At 35.5% G+C, this 21,604-nt stretch overlaps 1 protein-coding gene and 1 gene segment (V, D, J or C); one reads left to right on the top strand and one right to left on the bottom strand.

The window, feature by feature from the left end:
- Positions 1-21,604, bottom strand: part of mapk8ip3 (mitogen-activated protein kinase 8 interacting protein 3) — a gene marked incomplete in the record, with an annotated part of 1,049,817 nt that overhangs the window by 343,689 nt on the left and 684,524 nt on the right.
- LOC108239227 lies at positions 12,770-13,257 on the top strand. The segment is given in 2 exon segments: positions 12,770-12,821; positions 12,922-13,257. Coding segments are annotated over 2 exon segments (348 nt in total).

Raw genomic sequence — 21,604 nt, 5'->3', positions numbered from 1 at the left:
TGATTTGTGTTTCCACAGGTGTGTTCTGTATTGATCTGATCCAGCCAGAGTCCAAAGTTGTGCAGCCTGGACAGTCTTTGTCCATCATCTGTCGGGTCTCTGGTTACTCTGTGACTGATAACAGCTACGCAACAGGTTGGATCAGACAGCGGGAAGGAAAACCACTGGAGTGGATTTTTCACATGTGGGGTGGAGGAGGCTTTTACCAGAATGATGCCCTGAAGAACAAGTTCAGCTACAGCAGAGACACTTCTGCAGGAACAGTGACAATAACAGGACAGAATCTGCAGCCTGAAGACACAGCTGTTTATTACTGTGTGAGACGTCCCACAGTGATACAAACCACAGACAGACCTGTACAAATACTCAGCTGCCAGCAGGATACAGGAACAACCTGATTCTGTATGTAAATATGTATAAAACCTGAGGCAGTAAATGTGTCTGAGCAGCTCATCCTAAACAGAGAACATGGTTAATAATTAAATATATTTGACAAACGTTGACCTTTGTTTTGTACAAACTCCTGATGACCGATCCAACCTGCAGACAGAATACAGCACAGAGCTCGTTGCTGATCTGATGAAGTATCAGTTTGTTGATGTAAGTTAATCCTGTCCTCTCAGACGCCCTCTGCTCTGACACAAGGAGACACCAACATCTGTCCTTCTCACTGAACCTGAGGGTGAGTTTGGAAACTGGAAGTTAAGCGTTCATCATCACAGTTACAGAAAATGTTTGTATTAAAATGTAGCAGACAGTCTAACTGTCTCAAAACATTTTTTTCAAAAAAATTTAACAGAAGCAAAAGCCTGACCACACAAATAGAAATCATGTTTCATTAATGTTTTAAACCAGCAGATCTGCAGATTTTAATGTGATTCTTGTTGAGCCTTTTTATGAGTTTTGGTTTCTTTCTGTGCTTTTTTAAAGCTTCTATTTTGTCAATGTAATTTTAGAAGAAGTTATATTATAAAACTGTGCTGTTTTCATTTTCCTATTTTAATTATTACCGACACCCTCACATTAAACAAGTTAAATAACAGTGAATAGTGTTGAACTGTGTTACAAGGTGGATGCTATCATCTACTTCAAAAGTTTTTATTGTACACGTCAACTGGTTTGACCTATTTTCACTAGTTTTTTATTTAAAAAAAAGCTAAATTATGACACTAAAAAAAGTTTATATATGTGATTTGGGCTACAACTTAAAATGTAAAACATCAACCTAAAATATTTCTTGTGTAATAAAGAAAATACAAAACTGTTGTTGTTTTTCTCATGTTGCCAATCATTTTTCATTATTACAATGAAAAACACAGCTAAATCCCTACACTTGAAACAGTAATTTTTATGTTATCATATATTACAATATTGTGAGGAGGAGTCAATGCAAATCTGAGCGTCCTCCATCTGTATTTATCTGATCAGAAACCAAACCCTCAAACAGATGTTCAACAAGTTTCCACAATGACTTTAACTGAGTGTGTTTCTCTTCTGCTGCTGTTCTCAGTTTCTGGTGAATAAAACTCTGTTCTCTTCTGTTTTCAGCTTGTTCTGTTTGGTTCTTTTCTGATCTCTCTGGTTTTCTCTCAGGTGTTTGCAGTCAGACTCTGACAGAATCTGAACCAGCGGTGAAACGGCCCGGAGAATCCCACAAGCTGACCTGTACATATGCAGAAATATCAGACAGTGATGCTTTTATCAGCTGGATCAGACAGGCTGAAGGAAAAGGACTGGAGTGGGTCGCCCAGATTTCTGCTCCCAGTGGAAGCAATAAATATTATTCCACATCTGTCCAGAATCGCTTCACCATTTCCAGAGACAACGACAGGGATCAGGTGTATCTGCACATGAGCAGCTTGAAGACTGAAGACTCTGCAGTTTATTATTGTGCTCGAAGAGCCACACTGATACAGGAAGCCTCAGAGCTGAACAGAAACCCTGCAGCTGTCTGACAGTTCCTGTCATTATAAAGATTTACATCCACACTAAATCCTGTAACAACAGAAATCTGAACATCACTCGTTGTTAGGATAGAAAATAATATAATTTAGGTATAAAGTAACAACTCCAACCATTTTAATAAACCAATGAATATCTAAAGGACAGTGAAGCTAAATTGAATGCACAGATATAAATGTTTTTCATATGACACCAAGACCTCTTCTTTGTAACTTATTTACTTATAAGATGTGTTTTCATGTACTTTACATTCTGTTCTAGGTGTCATCAATACTTACAGACACAATAAACACGTTAAAAAGTGGTTGGATTAAAAGCAAAAAGGAAAGACAATGACAGATGGCTATAATAAACAGTTTTTGCTATTTAGATTTCAACACATGAGCTATAATTGTCTAAAACAACACAGGATTCAATATTAAGAGCCACAATGAGCTGTTATTACCTCTGAAAATCTATCTTTAATTTTAAATTAAAGTGGAAGTAGAATAAAAATGCAAATAAACTAATGTTTTAGACCTCTTGTTTAGTAATTCTGTTTTGTTTTATTCCCACTCTGCAGACGCTGTAAGACCGCCTGTTCTCCAGGAAATAAAACTGGTTGGTTTTTGTCTGAGGGTTTCTCACTGTGATATATACGGGGTCACAGTGATAAACACCAATACAAAAACCTCAGAACAAAAACCTGAGTGAAATTTGTGAATAAGCTGAGGAAAAAGAGAGAATACAACATTTATCATTGGAACATGAGGTAAGTTCTCTGTGTAACTATTTTAAGAAACTGACTGATATTTAAAGGTTTGATAATCTGATGTTTAAAGTTACAGACTACAGAAATTAAATCAGTTCAGTCTGAGTTTTATGAAGTGACTGAGAGTCAACAAAAAGCATATTTTAAAATAATCACACATGAAGATCAATCTCATCAGAATTCATAAGAGAAATTGACAAATTACTGATTTTTTAAACTTTTTTCAGGAGCTTCATGTTTTTGTTGGAGCAGTCAGTGAAGATGTAACACTGTGATATATTGGGTTTTAGACTACTGGGGTGATGGAACAACAATCACTGTTAATCCAGGTAAGATCATTAAAATGTTCTTTATACTGAACTTTTTTTGCTCTGATTTCATAGTAATTGTAGATCTTATTATACAACATAATGAGCTGCACCGACCCGTGGAAACCTGCTCTGGATAAATACAGTAATTTTGTTTAATAGGAGTTTAAAGACAGGATCAGACGTGTTTGAGTTTAACAACTTAAATAAACAACAGTATAATTTTGTGCTTGGATTTTATACGAGGTAAAACAGTTTTATTTGGGAGGAAACTGGTTTTTGTCAGAGGGTTTGTCAGTGTGGTGGACTGGGGTATTGGGGGGCACAAAGGTACACACCAATACAAAATCTTCAGAAAAAAAAACCGAGAAAAATTTATTTTTATGCTGGTAAAAATGATAGAAAACAACATTTATCATTAGGACATGAGGTACATAATCCTATAACATTTTTATATTAACTTACTGATTTCTAAAAAGAAGATAATCTGCTGTTTAAAGTCACTGACTGCAGATAATAATTCTCTATTTTTATAAATTATTGATTGTCAACAAGAAGCACATTTCATAATTATGACACAAGAGTATCAGACTCATCAGAATTTACTGTAGAAATGAATATTTTACAGCCTGAATGAGTTTTTCTGCTGTTTTCCAGGACCTGCATGTTTTTGTTGGAGCAGTCAGTGAAGATGTAACACTGTGCTGCTTTTGACTACTGGGGTGATGGAACGACAGTCACTGTTCATCCAGGTAAGATCGATGAAAAATTGGTAGTTTTCACCATGTTTTTGTTTTGCATTTTCAATCAGATACTTTTGATGTAAGATTGTTGTTTCTTATTTTAATTAGTGTCAAACAGATAAAGGTCATACTACAGCTTGTTTCTAAAATCCTACTGGAAGTACTTTTTGCGCTATCATAGGATCAGCTGTACTGACTGATTTACAATTTATTTCGTTTTTGCTCTGATTTCGTAGTAATTGTAGATCTTATTATACAACATAATGAGCTGCACCAACCCGTGGGAACCTGCTCTGGATAAATACAGTAATTTTGTTTTATAGGAGTTTAAAGTCAGGATCAGACGTGTTTGAGTTTAACAACTTCAGTAAACAACAGTATAATTTTGTGCTTGGATTTCATACAAGGTAAAAAGTCTGTAAAAGTTTTATTTGGGAGGAAATCAGTTTTTGTCGGAGAGTTTGTCTCTGTGATGGGCTGGGGGGCACAAAGGTACACACCATTACAAAAACCTCAGAACAAAAATCTGTCAGAAATGAATTATTATGCTGGTAAAAAAGATAAAAAAAACAACATTTATCATTTCTATGTAAGGTAAATTACACTTTTAACCTTTTTAACCTCTTTCTATTAACTTACTGATATCTGAAAAGAAGATAATCTGCTGTTTAAAGTCACTGACTGCAGACAATAATTCTCTATTTTTATAAATTATTGATTGTCAACAAGAAGCACATTTCATAATTATGACACAGGAGTATCAGACTCATCAGAATTTACTGTAGAAATGAATATTTTACAGTCTGAAGGAGTTTTTCTGCTGTTTTCCAGGACCTGCATGTTTTTGTTGGAGCAGTCAGTGAAGATGTAACACTGTGCTGCTTTAGACTACTGGGGTGATGGAACGACAGTCACTGTTCATCCAGGTAAGATCGATGAAAAAAATATTAACACTGCTTCAAAAATGAAGTCTTGTTGGTGTAAAATTATATTTCATGATCGTATTTAGTGACAAGCACAATTGGTAAAGATCGCTTCTAAAATCCTAGTTGAAAGTTTATCATAGTTTGTGGATTTATGTTTTCAAATTTTCTATTTCTATTAATATTTCTAAGTGTAGATATTAATTATTGTCCTGCACCAAACCCAAAAAGCTCACTGTTAGTAGAAATCTGCTCTGAATGACGTTATACAATTTATTTTTATGCAGTCTTCAAATCTGAATTAGTTGTGATGCAGATTAAGATCTTATATATAAAAAAGATTTGGATTTTGAGTTTTATTTAAAACTACTAAAAGATGTGACATTTAATTTGTACATCTGTACTGTCAAATGAAGTTCTGATGATTTACTATTAATTTTGTGAAATAATCTTAAACAGAAGGTAAATCTTGTTCATAATATTTGTGAGTTTATGAGTTTAAGTTTAAACTTTGATGAGAACAAAAAGTAAAAATAAAATAAATCATCAAACATGATGTGATAAATGTAGAAAATTCTTCCATGAATTTATTCAGTGGTTTAAATTGAAAATACTGCTGCAAGTCGCAACTGAAACCTGCACAGTTTTTGTCTTTTTATTAGTATTTTATTGTACAAATAAATAAATAAATAAAACTGTCAGTAGAGTAAAGGCTTTATTGTTGGTTTCAAGTTGTAAAAACTGATCGTCCAATAATTTGAGATTTATTGAAACAGCTTCAGAGTTTTATCAGGGTCACAAATAAATAAATAAATAAACTCAAGTGTTTTTAGTCTGAAAATCTGAAACTAAATGAAACATCATTAAATACAATTCAATAATAAAACTGGAACATTTGAACTAAAAAGTGTCTGTTTTAATAAAAGCTCCATCAAATCTGGTTCCTCTGGTTCCTCTGGTTCGGTTCTGTGACTCGAACTGAAATAACTCTCGGTTCCTCTTCATCGTTTCCACCCGATGAAGTGTGTTTATTGACAAAATAAGTTTTAATAAGAAAACAATAAATCTTCTTACCTGAAGTGAAACAGAACTAAATCAGGAACTTAAGTGAATTTTAATTGAACGTTTTCTTTTAAATTCCTCTTTGAATGTTTGACTCTCTTCTGTTGGGATTTTACATCAGGAGGAATTTTTGTTCACAAACATTTTGAGGAAGAAAAAAATTATACAAAATTTCCACTATAAGAAACGGAACCTTAAGATTTACAAATGAACTGATAAATCCACCAGAACAAGACAAAATTACTGCAGAAAAACATTGATCTTATATTGTAATTAAATATAATATAAGAAACGTATAGAAGGCTGTGAAATGATTGTCAAGTCCTACAAAACAACAGATTACTGTTAATGTAATAATGCAACATTTAATGTCCTACTTTCTTTTTATAGTGTTTAAAAAAAACTATTTCATTTTTTTTGTCAAATAGAAAATGATAGAACTTTAATCCCTTAAAAATGCAGTAAATACAAAAAGTCTTTATTAAAACTTTATTTTAACAACAGCAAAACATATAAAAAATATTTTTCATCTTATGTAAAACTGTCATGATTTTATATTAAGTGCAGGTGATTTTGTGTAGACCTATAAATGACTGAAACTTAGATCAAAATATCAAATTAATAAAAAAAAAGTCAACAGTAAATGGTCGAGTATTTTTGTAACATTCTTCAATAAATCAGATTAAAATATTTAACAACATAAGAAGCTGATGTTTTGTTAAACTACTATATATATAATATATAATATATATATATATATATATATTATACAAAGAAAAAAATTGTTTTTGTAAATCATGTTTTGCAGTAATCGGAGTATAAGTGTGATATCTCATTTTTTAAACTCAAATCTAAATTGTATTTTTTTTACTAAGATATTTATACTTATAAATCATAAATGTTCCTCTTTTTTATATACATTTAAAAAAGATGATTTTATAATCTTTTTTTTTAATTCACTGTATTCAAAACCATTTATTGTGACGTTTTAAACCCCAGATAATTAACACTATCGATCTCGCTGTGAATAAAGTTAGTTTTTATTCTTTGTAACGGCTCGGTTCTGTGGTGATCCATGTCAATCTGGGTTTCTCTGTGCAGAAGGCATCTCTGTCCCGACCCTGTTCGTCCTGAGTCCCCTGAAGCCTGAAGTCTTCCGCCTGAAGTCAGCAGACCAGCTCAGTCCAGAAGTCTGTCTGGCCACCAATTTCAATCCAAAGGGGGACAGCATGGTTCTGAACGTGGACGGGGATCCGGTCAACAAGAACACCAGTGATGCAGTTTTGTCCACAACAACCAAGAGCTTCCACTCCATTGCCTTCAGCAACAAAACCATCCACTCCTGCGAGATGAACGGACAGTTCAGCAACAACAAAGCTGGTACCAAACTCAGAGTTCTGATTGATTTACTTTCAGCTTTTAGAAACAGATTGTTTACTGAGTTTAAAACTGTTCAGATTAGATGTGTTTCCACAGACAGATCAGCACGAACACTGTCCCAGTTTTCCTGATGTTTGTGTGACTGATGTGTTTCCTGTTTCCAAACAGACGATGCATGTGAGAACATTTATCCAGGTAAGTTAGCAAACACACCTGAACACACCTGTTCTGCACTGACAGACTCATCCAGGCTGCTGCTGCTGAGACTGAAGTGTCCCACATCAAATCAGACGGATCCAAACTTAGACTAAAGTTATTTAAACTGTTCCAAAGTGTTTCTGTGATTTTATCTTCAAACTAAAGTTCCTGACTCTGCAGTGGATCAGTCGGATCACTTCCTGCCTGAGTTCGGTTCGATCGCTGATCCCTGCAGTCGTCTGTTTGTGTTTAATTCAGGCCGATTTCTGTTTCTCTGCCGTTCAGAAAAAGCAAAACTGAACTTCAACCTGCTGCTGATGAACGGAGTCCGAGTGGTGTTCACCAAAGCTCTGGCCTTCAGCACCATCCTGACCATCCGAGCCTGGGTCTTCTGAGCCTTCAGGGCCACCGTACGGGCCGACAGGAAATCAACCAGATCTTTGAGTGAACACAAGCAGAAACACACAAAGTCTATATATATATTTTTTTTTACTTTAACAAAATAAAAATCATACAAAAAGAAACAACTTATAAAGCATAAAACATAATATTTGAATTTCTTTTGTTTTTTAATTTGAATAAAATTTGTCCCACTGCAAAAACTAAAACCCACCTGAGAGAAAAATAAAAAACAGAGATATTTAAAAACAAAAATATAATTTAAAACCAAATGCAATTTTTTTTGTAACACATTTATTATAACAGTTTTTTTTACATTTTTTTTTTCAATGGTACATTTATATTTTACATTTTTGAAAAGTGATTCAGACGAAGGAATAAATATAAAATCACAAATGTCTGTTAGCAACATCACAAAACAAAGGAAAAAACTTTCTATTATTTTATTTTTTATATTTCAAATTTTTAGAATTCAGAAATGATTTTTTGTTTTATTATGCATTTATATTTGTAGAATCCATGATTTAACAAATGCTGTAAAAACCTATTTTCACAAAGATAAGTATTATATAATATTTAATATTTTAGATCTAAAATATTTTAAAAAGACAATCAAATAAGAAACATAGAAAGAAATAAAATAAACATTTGATTTACTTCTCCCGAAATGATGATAATTTTTTCAAAACATTATCCAACATTGGATTATTTTACTAAATAAATCTAGAAATCTTAAAAAAAAAATACTGATTTCAAAGCTGTTCAACAATTAAAATGTGTGTAAAGTGTTTGTTTATTTCATTGTAAATTAAAATTCAACAATATATGATTGTTACTTCAGTGCTTCTGAATCTGAATTGCATGTTTGTTGCAGGGAAACATTTCCTCAGAGTATCCTCAGTTTTTCTGTTTTCAGCTTCAAAATCTGCAAATAAAACATCAGATCATCCTGTTTTAGAAATTTCACCACTAATATTTTGTCTATGAAATGTTTTCTGTGGATCATTTCATTTATTGTTGTTTTGTCGATTTCTCTGCTCAATCATTTAAGCCTTTTTCTTCTAATTAAAATGTTAAATTTAAATAAAAACTCAGCAGCTCTGGTTTGGTGTTTGTTAATATTAGTTTTCAGTATTTTGTGCTGTTTGTTTGATGTTAAAATGTTTCATACTGTCTGCACAAATATGCTCAAACACAGCCTTAAACAGTGTGGGTGTTATTCTGATCTGATTGTTTTTTCTCTTTTAAACCTGCATCATGTGGAGTTCCTCAGGGTTCAATACTGAGACCACTGTTTCTTTTCTTGTTTAAAGGCCTCCTTCAGTCTTTTCGGGTTAAACACCCCCTAATAATGTTATTTCCAACCGTAATGACGGTTTTCAACACAATCTCTTCCTGGAACTTGTTTTTTTTATCGATGTAATTTTGTTTTTGATCTGTAATATCTTCATCATTCGCTCCTGTTTGTTTGTGTCGGTTCTCAGTGCCGTGGTTTCATCTGTTGAAACCACATTTCAACAAGAAGCCGAAGCTGCCGATAAAAATCTGACAGAAAGCAAACAGCAGCTCAGTTTCACATCAACAGGAAACACTTTGGTTAAACCTCAACTCCGGTTGTTGTTTCTTTGCACACAAACGTTACATGTAGTTTTGTTCCTGCTGAATGTTGAAACCTTTACTTTTAGTCTGTCAAGATAAGTTCGACCCAACCTGCATTACGCTGGTATAAAGAAGAGTTATTAAATATATTCCAGTCTGTGCTTTCACAACACTCACTGACTTCCTGCACAGAATCATCAGTCCAATCTACAACATTTTGTGATCACCTTCCCAAGAATATTTGTGTAAGAATGAAGTCGATGATCAGGTTTATAAAACAGAGATCTAGAAGTGATGATGTCAATGAGTTTGAAGCTGAGTTAGAAAGACTGATTCAACTCTAAATCTGATTTTGTTGATTATAATGTAAAAATATCAAATTTTAGAAACAGGCCTTGAGGCAGTACAATCAAACCTGACCAGGAAACTGTATGTAGATCTCCTAGTCCCATTAGGGAGGAGGAAAGTCCTGGTGTTGAAAGTGTGGGAAGAAAATTATTGAGACGGTGTGCCATGAAACCTTGTGACATAGTCTTGTATATTTTTCTCAATATCCCTGCCACTTATTTATCCACACTGACCTTTCTTCCTGTAATTTGTGTCTAAATGAAATATCTCCTTTTTTTCTATAAAAATAAATAAATAACTCTCTGAAGTTGTCTCCTATACCAGTGGTGCTCCACCCTGGTCCTCAGGGCCTCGTTGTCCTGCAAGTTTAGATAAGTTCCAGCACACCATAATCAAATGATGCAGTGACTCTTTCAGCATCTCATCAGGTTCCTCTGAATTAAAGAAGTGCTGAAGAGGAGAGCACACGCAGGAAAACATGCAGGATAATGACCCCTAAGTCTAGGGTTGGGGACCATTGCCTTGCTAGTAAAAGACCTTTGTTTAAGTTCTTTGCCCAAGATGTTCTTTATACGTTAGCTGTTACTACGTTGATTTATAAAATGTATCCCTATGTTCACTAGCAAGGCCACTTTTGACACGATTCTGTTTCTCTTTGAGGGGGAGGAGTTGATGCAAATTCTGTTTGATTCCTTCCTTCCATGTTTGTTCCAGAGTTTAAAAGTCTCATCAAATCACTGACAAACACACTGTAGACTGAAGAGAGACAAATAGCATCTACAATGATCAGACCTGAGGTGGTGATTATTTCTCTCATCCTGTCAGTTTACTGGACTGGTAAGAACAAAACATTTTAACCAACACTTTGTGTGGTGATAGCTACTTTAAAAGAGTTTAATGAAACATCTGTCTATAGGTACTGAGGGTCAAACTCTGACTGAGTCTGAATCAGTGGTTAAAAGACCTGGAGAATCCCACAGACTGACCTGTACATATTCTGGGTTTGGTGGCCATTACTGGAATGCTTGGATCAGACAGGCAGCTGGAAAACGACTGGAGTGGATTGCAACTATCAGTGATAGCAGTGGCAGCATCTACTACTCTCAGTCAGTGAAAAACCGGTTCACCATCTCCAGAGAGAACAGCAGAGATCAGGTGTATCTGCAGATGAACAGCTTGACGACTGAGGATTCGGCTGTTTATTATTGTGCCCGAGAGCCACAGTGACACAGGAAGGAGGAACACTGTACAAAAACTCCTCAGAGCATCAAAATGAAGCCACCACAGGAGGAGCCATCAGACCACAAACAACTCAGACGTGTTTGTTTTAACAGAAGGGAGAGAAAAAGACTTTAATAATTGTATAAACTGTATTTATTGTTATTGCCAAGATACACACTTGACTCCTCCATTATGATCACAATAAAATAATTTTGTTTTGAACAGACTAAAGAAAAAAATAAGTCTTGCTTCTTGTTTAAAGTGAAGGCTGGAAAACTGCAGCTACTTTTTACTTAGTTTTTCTGAGAATATTTTATACTACAAAAAAAAAAGATCACAGGAAAAAAAAAATAATGAAAACATTCTTTTATATTCATGATACACAACTGATGAAATCTTGAAACTTTTGTCTGATTTGTCACAGATGTAAGAAATAAATCTTGATTAAAGTGTCTAATTTTAACAACTTCACGTTGACTTCATGAATAAATGTATTTATTTTTTATGCATATTCAAACTGAGTCCAGGTGTGATCCAGTTGTTTCCTTCCTGTGAGGAGGAGTTTATGTAAAACACGTCTTCCAGCTCTTATTTATCTGCAGAGGATGGCAGAAAACAGCAAACACACAGTTTAACATGATGGACTGTAGAACAGGACTGCTGCTGTTAATGATCTGCTGGACAGGTGGAAATAATTATAGATCCTGACAATAACTACATTTTATTTGTTTCACCATCATATTTCAGGTGTTGTTTTTATGTTTTGACAGGCGTTGGAGGACAGACACTGACTGAGTCTGAATCAGTCATTAAAAGACCTGGAGAATCCCACAGACTGACCTGTACTGGTTCTGGATTCACATTCAGCAGCTATCCCATGAACTGGGTTCGACAAGCTCCTGGAAAAGGACTGGAATGGATCGCCTTTGTGCACACAGGCAGTTCTCATTTTTTTTACTCCCAGTCAGTCCAGGATCGATTCTCCATCTCCAGAGACGACTCCAGCAGTAAAGTCTTTCTGCAGATGAACAGTTTGAAGACTGAGGACACAGCCGTGTATTACTGTGCCAGACAGACACAGTGAGACACACAAACAGGAGAGCTGTACAAAAACTACTTCCTCTATTTGTTATCACTAATGAGAAGATGAGCATGTGTGCTTTCTGAATGATTCTTCACTGACTCCTGTATTGTTTAGGGTAATAAATATAAGTAATAAATATAAGATGACAGGTGGAATAAGCAATATTGAACTGAACTGAAATTCCCAAACAACAAAATAAAAACAATATCTTCTTATAGTTTCTTCAGAATATTTGTTTAGTATTAGTTTGAGCATTTTTAATGTAGAATAAAATGTTAAAGAATGCTGTAGAACCAAAGGGGCTAAAATGATGTGAAACTTAGGCTGGAAAAAAGAACAAAAACATATTTAGGAGTTAAATAACTAAATGTTGGAATTACTTCATTTTGTTGAAATCACTTTCAACTTGGAGGCTTGAATTTTTAAAGTTCTTGTTGATCATCAGACAATAAACATAAAACAATTAAACTCCCATCATTGAGGTTTGAGTTTATTCAGTTCTTTTCTGCTGACGATCTTCCACACTGACATCTGATTGGTCAGTTATTAATTATTCAATTGTATCACAAATTCACAACTTTAGAAAAAAATACAAACATAATCATGTTTCAACCTGTGTTAAAATGAATGTTCATGATATGAATTTCACATCCGACTGGAAGGTTATTTTTTCACTATGAAGAGCTGGTAGGCCTCATTATGCAAAGTAAACTTCCTGACAGTGAATATAAACTCTGGATTTCAAGCTGCTGGGTTAAACAAAAAGAAGAAGCTTCCATCAGATCCTCTTCATCACCATCATGTTCTCTGTAGCTCTGCTGCTGCTGCTGGCTGCTGGATCCTGTGAGTCTCACTGAGACACCTGAAGGAACGATCAAACCTCACTGACTGTCTGCTGTTGTTACACTGATTCTATATCAAACATATTTTTTTTTATTCTCAGGTGTGAAATGTGAACAGCTGACTCAGCCAGCCTCTGAGACTCTGCAGCCAGGTCAGCGTCTGACCATCAGCTGTCAGGTCTCTTATGCTCTCAGCAGCTACTACACAGCTTGGATCAGACAGCCTGCAGGGAAAGGACTGGAGTGGATCGGGATGAAATACACTGGAGCTTCATACTACAAAGATTCATTAAAGAACAAGTTCAGTATTGATTTGGACACTTCCAGTAAAACAGTGACCCTGAATGGACAGAACATGCAGCCTGAAGACTCTGCTGTTTATTTCTGTGCCAGAGAGCCACAGTGACACAAACCATCTGCAGACCTGACCAAAAACCCCTCAGAGCCTGAAAACCTGTAACATGAAGCCACCAGAGGAGGAGCCCTCACACCACTAATCAGTTCAGAACTGGCTTTTTTTTGTCAGGTGGTAAAATGAGAATGTTTATCTGTCTAAAATGTGGGAAATATATAAAACCAATGTAAATATAAATGGTTAAAACCTTGTTAAAATGGTTACAAGTAATGGAATCAGTTGATCAGCTAGCCTCGTTGTTTTCCACTCTGAAAATTCAACTCAATGGTCTGTTGTACCAAATTACACAGACATCTGAGTCTAGTATAAAAAGGTTTTTTCTGACATTTGCACGTTTTGATTTCACCACAGTATTTATAAAATATTTTTTCATTAAGAAAGGAAATAAAAAAGGAAAGTTACTTGTTTCATTACTAAACCACCAGAGAAAAAGCTCTAAGATCATAATTAGTTTAAACCAACTACACAAGAAAAGTCAACATACAGTCAGTTCTGCTGAACATGTGGAAATAAAAAAAATATTCTGTACCTTAAAACTAAAACCATGTACTACAATTTAGTCCATTAATCAAGTTTTAAATTTACACATAACTTAAAATTTTAATAAAATGAGTCTGTTTGACTAATTTCTTACAAAATGAACAACCAAAAAAAAAAAAATTAAATTAATTTAAATTCTGTCACAAACATTAGCAGGTGTTATTAATGACCTGACGGATTTTAACAAAATATTTCCTTCTTTTGGCAGGTTTGATGTACCAGCAGCAAACACTTCCAACCTCTTGACTGTGCTGCCAGTTTATCCTGAACATAATCATCTTAATATAAACAAATACATATTTAATCCAGATTACAGTACTTAATCAGTGGTCAAAAGGCCTGGAGAACCCCACAGACTGACCTGTGCCTTTTCTGGGTTTGATGGTGATAATACTAACGCTTAGATCAGCCAGGCTGCTGGAATCAGACTGCAGAAGTTATCAGCAAGTGCAGTGAGAACATCTACTACTCTCAGTCAGAAGCAGGTTTACCTTCTTCAAATACAGTAAAAACAGTTAAACTTGAGTCCATTCCCTCCAGTTTTAGTCTGCCATTGATCAAACACACAAAAACTTAATTAAAAATGGAAAAACAAATAATCTATTTTGTTAGACCTTGAATGAGGTGTATTAAAAAACTTCATTAAGTTTGTTCAAATGCCAATAAAAATCACGTTCTCAGAATGATCATTTCTTTATGTAAAAAAATAAATGTTCACACCCTAACTTCTTCCTTTAGTTCTGATTGGACTGTCCATCTTTCTTCTGGCCCTCCCTTTGCAAAGTAAACTTTCTGACAGGCTGATATAAACACTTTGAGCAGCTAAAGCAGAAGAATAGACGGTTCTATCAGAGCCTCCTGGTCACCATCATGTTCTCTGTAGCTCTGCTGCTGCTGTTGGCTGCTGGATCCTGTGAGTCTCACAGAGACGCTGACAGTCTGAATAAACCACACTGACTGTTAAATGCTGTTACTCAAATTCAACATGATCTGTATTTTCTTCTAACAGGTGTGAAGTGTGAACAGCTGACTCAGCCGGCCTCTATGACGGTGCAGCCAGGTGGAGGTCTCACCATCAGATGTCAGGTCTCTTATTCTCTGAGCAGCTCTAGAACACACTGGATCAGACAGCCTGCAGGGAAAGGACTGGAGTGGATCTGTAGTGCACACATTGGACATGGCACATATTACAAGGATTCACTGAAAAACAAGTTCAGTATTGGTTTGGAAACTTCCAGTAAAACAGTGACTCTAACTGGACAGAACATGCAGCCTGGAGACTCTGCTGTGTATTACTGTGCAAGGGAGCCACACACAGTGACACAAACAAGCAGCAGAGCTGAACAAAAACCCCCTTTCTGTGCCCAAACACACGTGTTGGTGCAAACCCACTGGAAGAGGAGCTCTCAGGACATTTAAAAATATAATAATATATAAATAATATTATATTAAAGTATGAGTATCTCCATCACTCTTATGTTGTTATTAAAGATCAACAACTTTTAGATGTTTTGTTAAGCATTATCATGCTCATAATTTTTAGAACCTATTACATATATTACCAAAATTAAAACATAATTTTATTATAACACACATCACTTTCATTTAAAAAAATGATTTACAATGACGACATAAAGTCAACAGTTTTTTATTGAGTAGGATGAATCCTAAAACAGTTTTTTTTCCAAACATCATCGTCATCAGAGGCTGCAGCAGCTTGTCTAAAGTCACACGGTAGTTTCTGCTGAAAACTAGTTACAAATAGCTACATTAACTCGGTACATTATTGTTTATAAATACACTTTTTCATCAACTGTTTCAACATGTCATGCAAATAGACACAGAAAGGAGTAAAATATCAAAAATATTTGACATTGTTGATTTGCTAAATTGTCATTTTGTATTTCCTGAGTCTCTGACTCACAAACACTGCTTGTTTCACTTAATGCTCATGTGTATATATTCTCATATGCTGCTTTTTTAGTTGTTTCTTCATGAAAAATATGTATCTATAACTATAACAAATATCTGGAATTCTAATATCTTTAATGTGAGTTTAACACAAAGGTTTCTGTTTTAATTCTCCCCCTCCCATCAGGAGGAGTCAACTTTTGGCTTCATATTTTTGTGGCTGTGGAAAGACTGCTGGAGAACCAAAATTCACATTTAGACACAGTGGTCTGTAAATTGAGACTGGTCTTGCTTATCATCTGTTTAGAGCCTGGAGTCCATTCCTGCCAGTCTAGAGGTGAAAAAGCCCAGAGAGACGTTCAGTCTGCTCTGCAGGTTCTTCTTCACATTTAGCTGCTGAAGGATGAATTGGATCCCAGCAGACAATCTGCTGGGAAAACACTGGAATGAATGACAAATCCAAAGTGATGCAACATCACATGGATACTAAGAAATAAACAGTAACATCCGAGACAAACAAGATGACTTACAACCAAAGGACTCTGCAATGTATTACTGTGCAAAATATACATACTGATTAAAGGAATAATAGAAAGAAAATGCAAGAATGTTTTTCAGAGACCTACAGGTGGCAGTATGACATACTATTTGAGAGAAGACACGAAAAAGAACTGAAATCACTCGAACTCTGCCAATACATAAAGAAGCAGCTGCTGTTGTGACTTCTTAGATTCACCAAAACAACATTTTTTTTGTTGATTTTTTAAAGTATGTTTGTGATGATGAACAAAGGTTGCATTCTTCTGCTGAGCAAAAATAAGTCAGTTTAAATTTGGCTGAATGATTTATTAAACTTTTAATAATGGCATTTTGTCTATAAACGGTCATTTATAGTTTAAACTTGTTAAAAAAAAATTTATTCAACATTTATGATTTATGAACAACCCATTGCTTTATTTCTCGTTGTAATGCTTGTCAACCTGTTCCCAAAGTAGATTATGCTGCAATTAAAGGTCTTTAAAGAAAATGTGATTTTATATGTACCTGAAAAATAAATATACTCAAATAAAATAATAATGGTACAGTGTTTCACAATTTTACTTTTTTCACCAATTGTTTAGCACTTTTTGGTGAGAAGGAGGAGTCAATGCAAAACTGAAGTCTGATCTCTTTATAATTGTTGTACAGCAATGTTCCAGGATTCACTCTAAAACAGAAAGCTGCTGATAGAAAATCAACAAATTACTTTGACAATGATCAGACCTGTTGATTCTGTCAGTTTGCTCATTTTGTTTTGTACTTTCAATGGTAAGAATACAAGACTGTTTGGGGAAAACAAACTGCTTTAAAGATATTTTCACTGTACTTATGAGCTGTTTTTATCTCTGTAGGTACTGAGGGTCAAACTCTGACTGAGTCTGAATCAGTGGTTAAAAGACCTCGAGAATCCCACATACTGACCTGTACATATCCTGGGTTTGGTGGCCATTATGATAACGCTTGGATCAGACAGGCAGCTGGAAAAGGACTGGAGTGGATCGCTTACATCAGCAGAGGCAGTAGCAGCATCCACTACTCTGAGTCAGTGAAAAACCGGTTCACCATCTCCAGAGAGAACAGCAGAAATCAGGTGTATCTGCAGATGAACAGCTTGACGACTGAGGATTCTGCTGTTTATTATTGTGCCCGAGAGCCACAGTGACACAGGAAGGAGGAACACTGTACAAAAACCTGACATGTCAAGTCAAAGCAAATATATACATCTGCTTTTTACCAGAACAAAATAAATGGTAGTGTGATAATATTGGTAGTGTAAAAATAAATGGCAGTAAGTTTTGGCAAAAAAAGTATTTAATTTCAACTAAATTACTTTATTAAACTTTTGTAAATTCCCCAAAATATCAGTTTAGCTCATTTGTGTATGTGAACAAATGATGCAATGTTTTGACAGAAATAAAAAAACACATTAATGTGGTGTTTATGTGTATGAGGTGCCATTTGTAAAGTGTTCCCCTCTCTCGCACAATGACTACTGGAGATAGTCACCATCTCCCCTCGAACCAGAAAGAAAAAAACGGGTAAAGGAAAATGAATGAATAGATGTAATATTGTATTACTTTTTACATGTTCATCTTCAAAATCACAAAAGTCTTCACCAATATATGATTCCACATAAACCATAGTTTCTTATAAATTGAAACATTTAAATTTAGTTAATTATTCATCATTAAGCAAATGCATGCTCTTTTTAAGGAAGTGGCTTGTGTCTGTGTTTCAGAAGAGCTTCCAGCTGTTCAGCTTCAACATCAACATGTTCTCTGTAGCTCTGATGCTGCTGCTCACAGCTGGATCCTGTGAGGACATTTCTGTGCTTTCACATTATTAATGAACTTAAAAAAAAAATCAGGTTATTGATAAACATCATGTTAATTTTTGTTTCCACAGGTGTGTTCTGTGTTGATCTGATCCAGCCAGAGTCCAAAGTTGTGCAGCCTGGACAGTCTTTGTCCATCATCTGTCGGGTCTCTGGTTACTCTTTAACTAGTAGCAGCTACGCAACAGGTTGGATCAGACAGCGGGAAGGAAAACCACTGGAGTGGATTTTTGATCAGTGGGGAAGCAGCTCTGGCAGCTTTTACCAAAATGATGCCCTGAAGAACAAGTTTAGCTACAGCAGAGACATGTCTGCAGGAACAGTGACAATAACAGGACAGAATCTGCAGCCTGAAGACACAGCTGTTTATTACTGTGTGAGACGCCCCACAGTGATACAAAACATCTGCAGGCGTGCACAAAACATCAACAACAAGAAAAACCCAACGAGTTCTTTGTTGGAGTCTGTTCAGTTACCAAGACAATAATAGAAACGTAAAAGTAAAGTCAGACTAAATGGCTAATCATCCTTATTGATGTTTCAATTTTATTACATTTTTTTTCTTAGAAAAAAAAATTAACTGCTCAGTTATCTTATTTTTAGAGGACAAACTTAAGATTTGCATAAGGTTTGCTTAAAGAATTTGTCAGTTGAGTATCTCTTTATGATGGTATTTTATTTTTTATTTGAATCACATAGGCTATACTTTGTATTTCAGGGTATTATACTGTACTTTTAATTTTGTGGTAAAAATAATGAATGATAATTAGAGTAATTAAGTAAATAAGTAAGTTCTTTCAGCTGCTCCCTTCTTCAGGGGTTGCCACAGTGAGCAAACTCTTTATTTTATTATTTTATTTACATACTCAGTTAAAAGTGTCAGTTCTGTGCCTGCAGAGAGGTTAGTTTCTGACCAGATCAACATGTACTAGGAAATCTTTTTATTTCTTGTAACTCAGCTTTTTCTGTTTTTAACTAACTGTTTCTAAATTTGTTGATTGATATTATTAATATTTATCATGAAATTGATCTAAATTATCAGACAATATATTTTAGAATTTGAGACTTGCTTGTCTCCAGAAAAAAGCAACGTGGTGGATAAATGACAAATGCAGTTTCACCTCATTTTTATCTGTTTTAACTTATGAGAAATAAATCAATGCAATTTTAACATCATAATTCTTGTGTATCTCTGATCCTGCTATCTGAAGCTCAATCAACAGAGGATCCTATAAATTTCCTAGTTAGATGTAAGCCCTTTAGATTTTATGTATTTTAAATATGATAAAAATGAATAAATTATGTATCGTTTTGTAATATTTTAAGAAATGCAAAAACTTGGTGAAAGCCTAACACAAAATCCAATCCAACAAAATCCAATCAAACTCATCTGAATAACAAACCCTGCAGGAGGAGTCAGAGCAAAACACAAAATCTTCACCTCTACTTATTTGACAGAAGAGAGGATTTCAGAGCAGACTGAACACTCAGGTTAACATGATGGATTATAGAACAGGGCTGCTGCTTTTAACTGTCTGCTGGACAGGTAGAGATTTACACTGAATTTGACCTGATTTTTATTAGTTTAGGAGTTCTTACGAACACAGAACTTGACATATTTTTTGTGCTCTTTTTGGCAGGTGTTGATGGTCAGACTCTGACAGAATCTGAACCCGTGGTTAAAAGCATTGGAGAGTCCCACAAACTGAGCTGTACAGTTTCAGCATTCACATTCAGAGACTACAGTATGCACTGGGTCAGACAGGCTCCTGGAAAAGGGCTGGAGTGGTTCGCTTATATCAATACCAACAGCAGAGACATTCACTACTCTCCATCAGTCCAATGTCGGTTCACCATCTCCAGAGACAACAACAGACAGCAGCTGTTTCTGCAGATGAACAGTCTGACGACTGAAGATTCTGCTGTTTATTACTGTGCTCGAGACACACAGTCTCTGAAGTTGGTTCAATGGCTGTACAAAATCTAGGACTGGTAATCTTTATTTGTATGATAGAGCTGAACAGGAAAATCCATGTTTAGTGTAATCACATGAAATCAGCTTTATTTATAGAGCACATTCAAAACAACCAAGTTTGAACAAAGTGCTGTACAATAAAACCATAAAACACAAACATTATTAACCAAAAATATAAAATCATTGAAACAAAGAAGAGATGATAAATCATGAGGTATAAAAAGCAAAGGCAGTCATTAAAACAGTTAACAATAAATATCCTGTTGGAGTACATGTTCTGACATTAAACATTCAAAGTAACTTCCTGAGAGTCTGATATAAATACCACTCCCATGCAGTCAGTCCCAGAAGAAAAGAAGCTCTCAGATCCTCTTCATCACCATCATGTTCTCTGTAGCTCTGCTGCTGCTGTTGGCTGCTGGATCCTGTGAGTCACTGAGATGCTGACAGTCTGATCAGACCACACTGACTGTTCACTGTTATAACTGATTTATATTTAATGTTTTCTGCATCAGGTGTGAAGTGTGAACAGCTGACTCAGCCAGCCTCTGAGACGGTGCAGCCAGGTCAGCGTCTGACCATCAGCTGTCAGGTCTCTTATTCTCTGGGCTACTACACAGCTTGGATCAGACAGCCTGCAGGGAAAGGACTGGAGTGGATCGGGATGAAATACACTGGAGGCTCTTACTACAAAGATTCACTTAAAAACAAGTTCAGTATTGATTTGGACACTTCCAGTAAAACAGTGACTCTGAATGGACAGAATATGCAGCCTGAAGACTCGGCTGTTTATTTCTGTGCGAGACTCCACAGTGACACAAACCATCTGCAGACCTGAACAAAAACCCCTCAGACAGCAAATAGTAGTAACATTAATGAAACAAGGGGGAGCTCTCACACCACAAATGCTCCAACTAAAACACTGATCCAGAAACCACTCCCTCAGACATGTTATCCTGATCCAAATCTTTGATCTGTTCAGACTTCTGTCCTGCTGACTGATCTGATACTTTTTGTTGAGCATCAAAGAGCTTATCTCCAACTTCAAAATGCATCAAAAATCTTAAAAATTTTATTAAATTTAATAAACATGTTTTGTATAGCCAACAGACCTATCCTGACCTGTTCAAGGAAGAATAACAGGTCCCCTTTAATAGCAGGTCTGTGATGATGGACACTTCAAAACCAAACATTCTGGTGTATTGGTATTGGTATTGGTGTATTGGTCAAACTCTGACTGAGTCTGAATCGGTGGTTAAAAGACCTGGAGAATCCCACAGACTGACCTGTACATATTCTGGGTTTGGTGGTGATCCTTACATAGTTTGGGTCAGACAGGCAGCTGGAAAAGGACTGGAGTGGATCGCTTGGATCCGCAGCAGTGGTGGCAGCACGTACTACTCTGAGTCAGTGAAAAACCGGTTCACCATCTCCAGAGAGAACAGCAGATATCAGTTGTATCTGCAGATGAACAGCTTGACGACTGAGGATTCTGCTGTTTATTATTGTGCCCGAGAGCCACAGTGACACAGGAAGGAGGAACACTGTACAAAAACCTGACATGTCAAG

This window comes from Kryptolebias marmoratus, linkage group LG12, assembly GCF_001649575.2.
Source record: "Kryptolebias marmoratus isolate JLee-2015 linkage group LG12, ASM164957v2, whole genome shotgun sequence".
In the NCBI taxonomy this organism is placed as follows: Eukaryota; Metazoa; Chordata; class Actinopteri; order Cyprinodontiformes; family Rivulidae; genus Kryptolebias; species Kryptolebias marmoratus.
The sequence above is the reverse complement of the archived record's forward strand: the minus strand, read 5'-3'. Positions and strand labels throughout refer to the sequence as shown.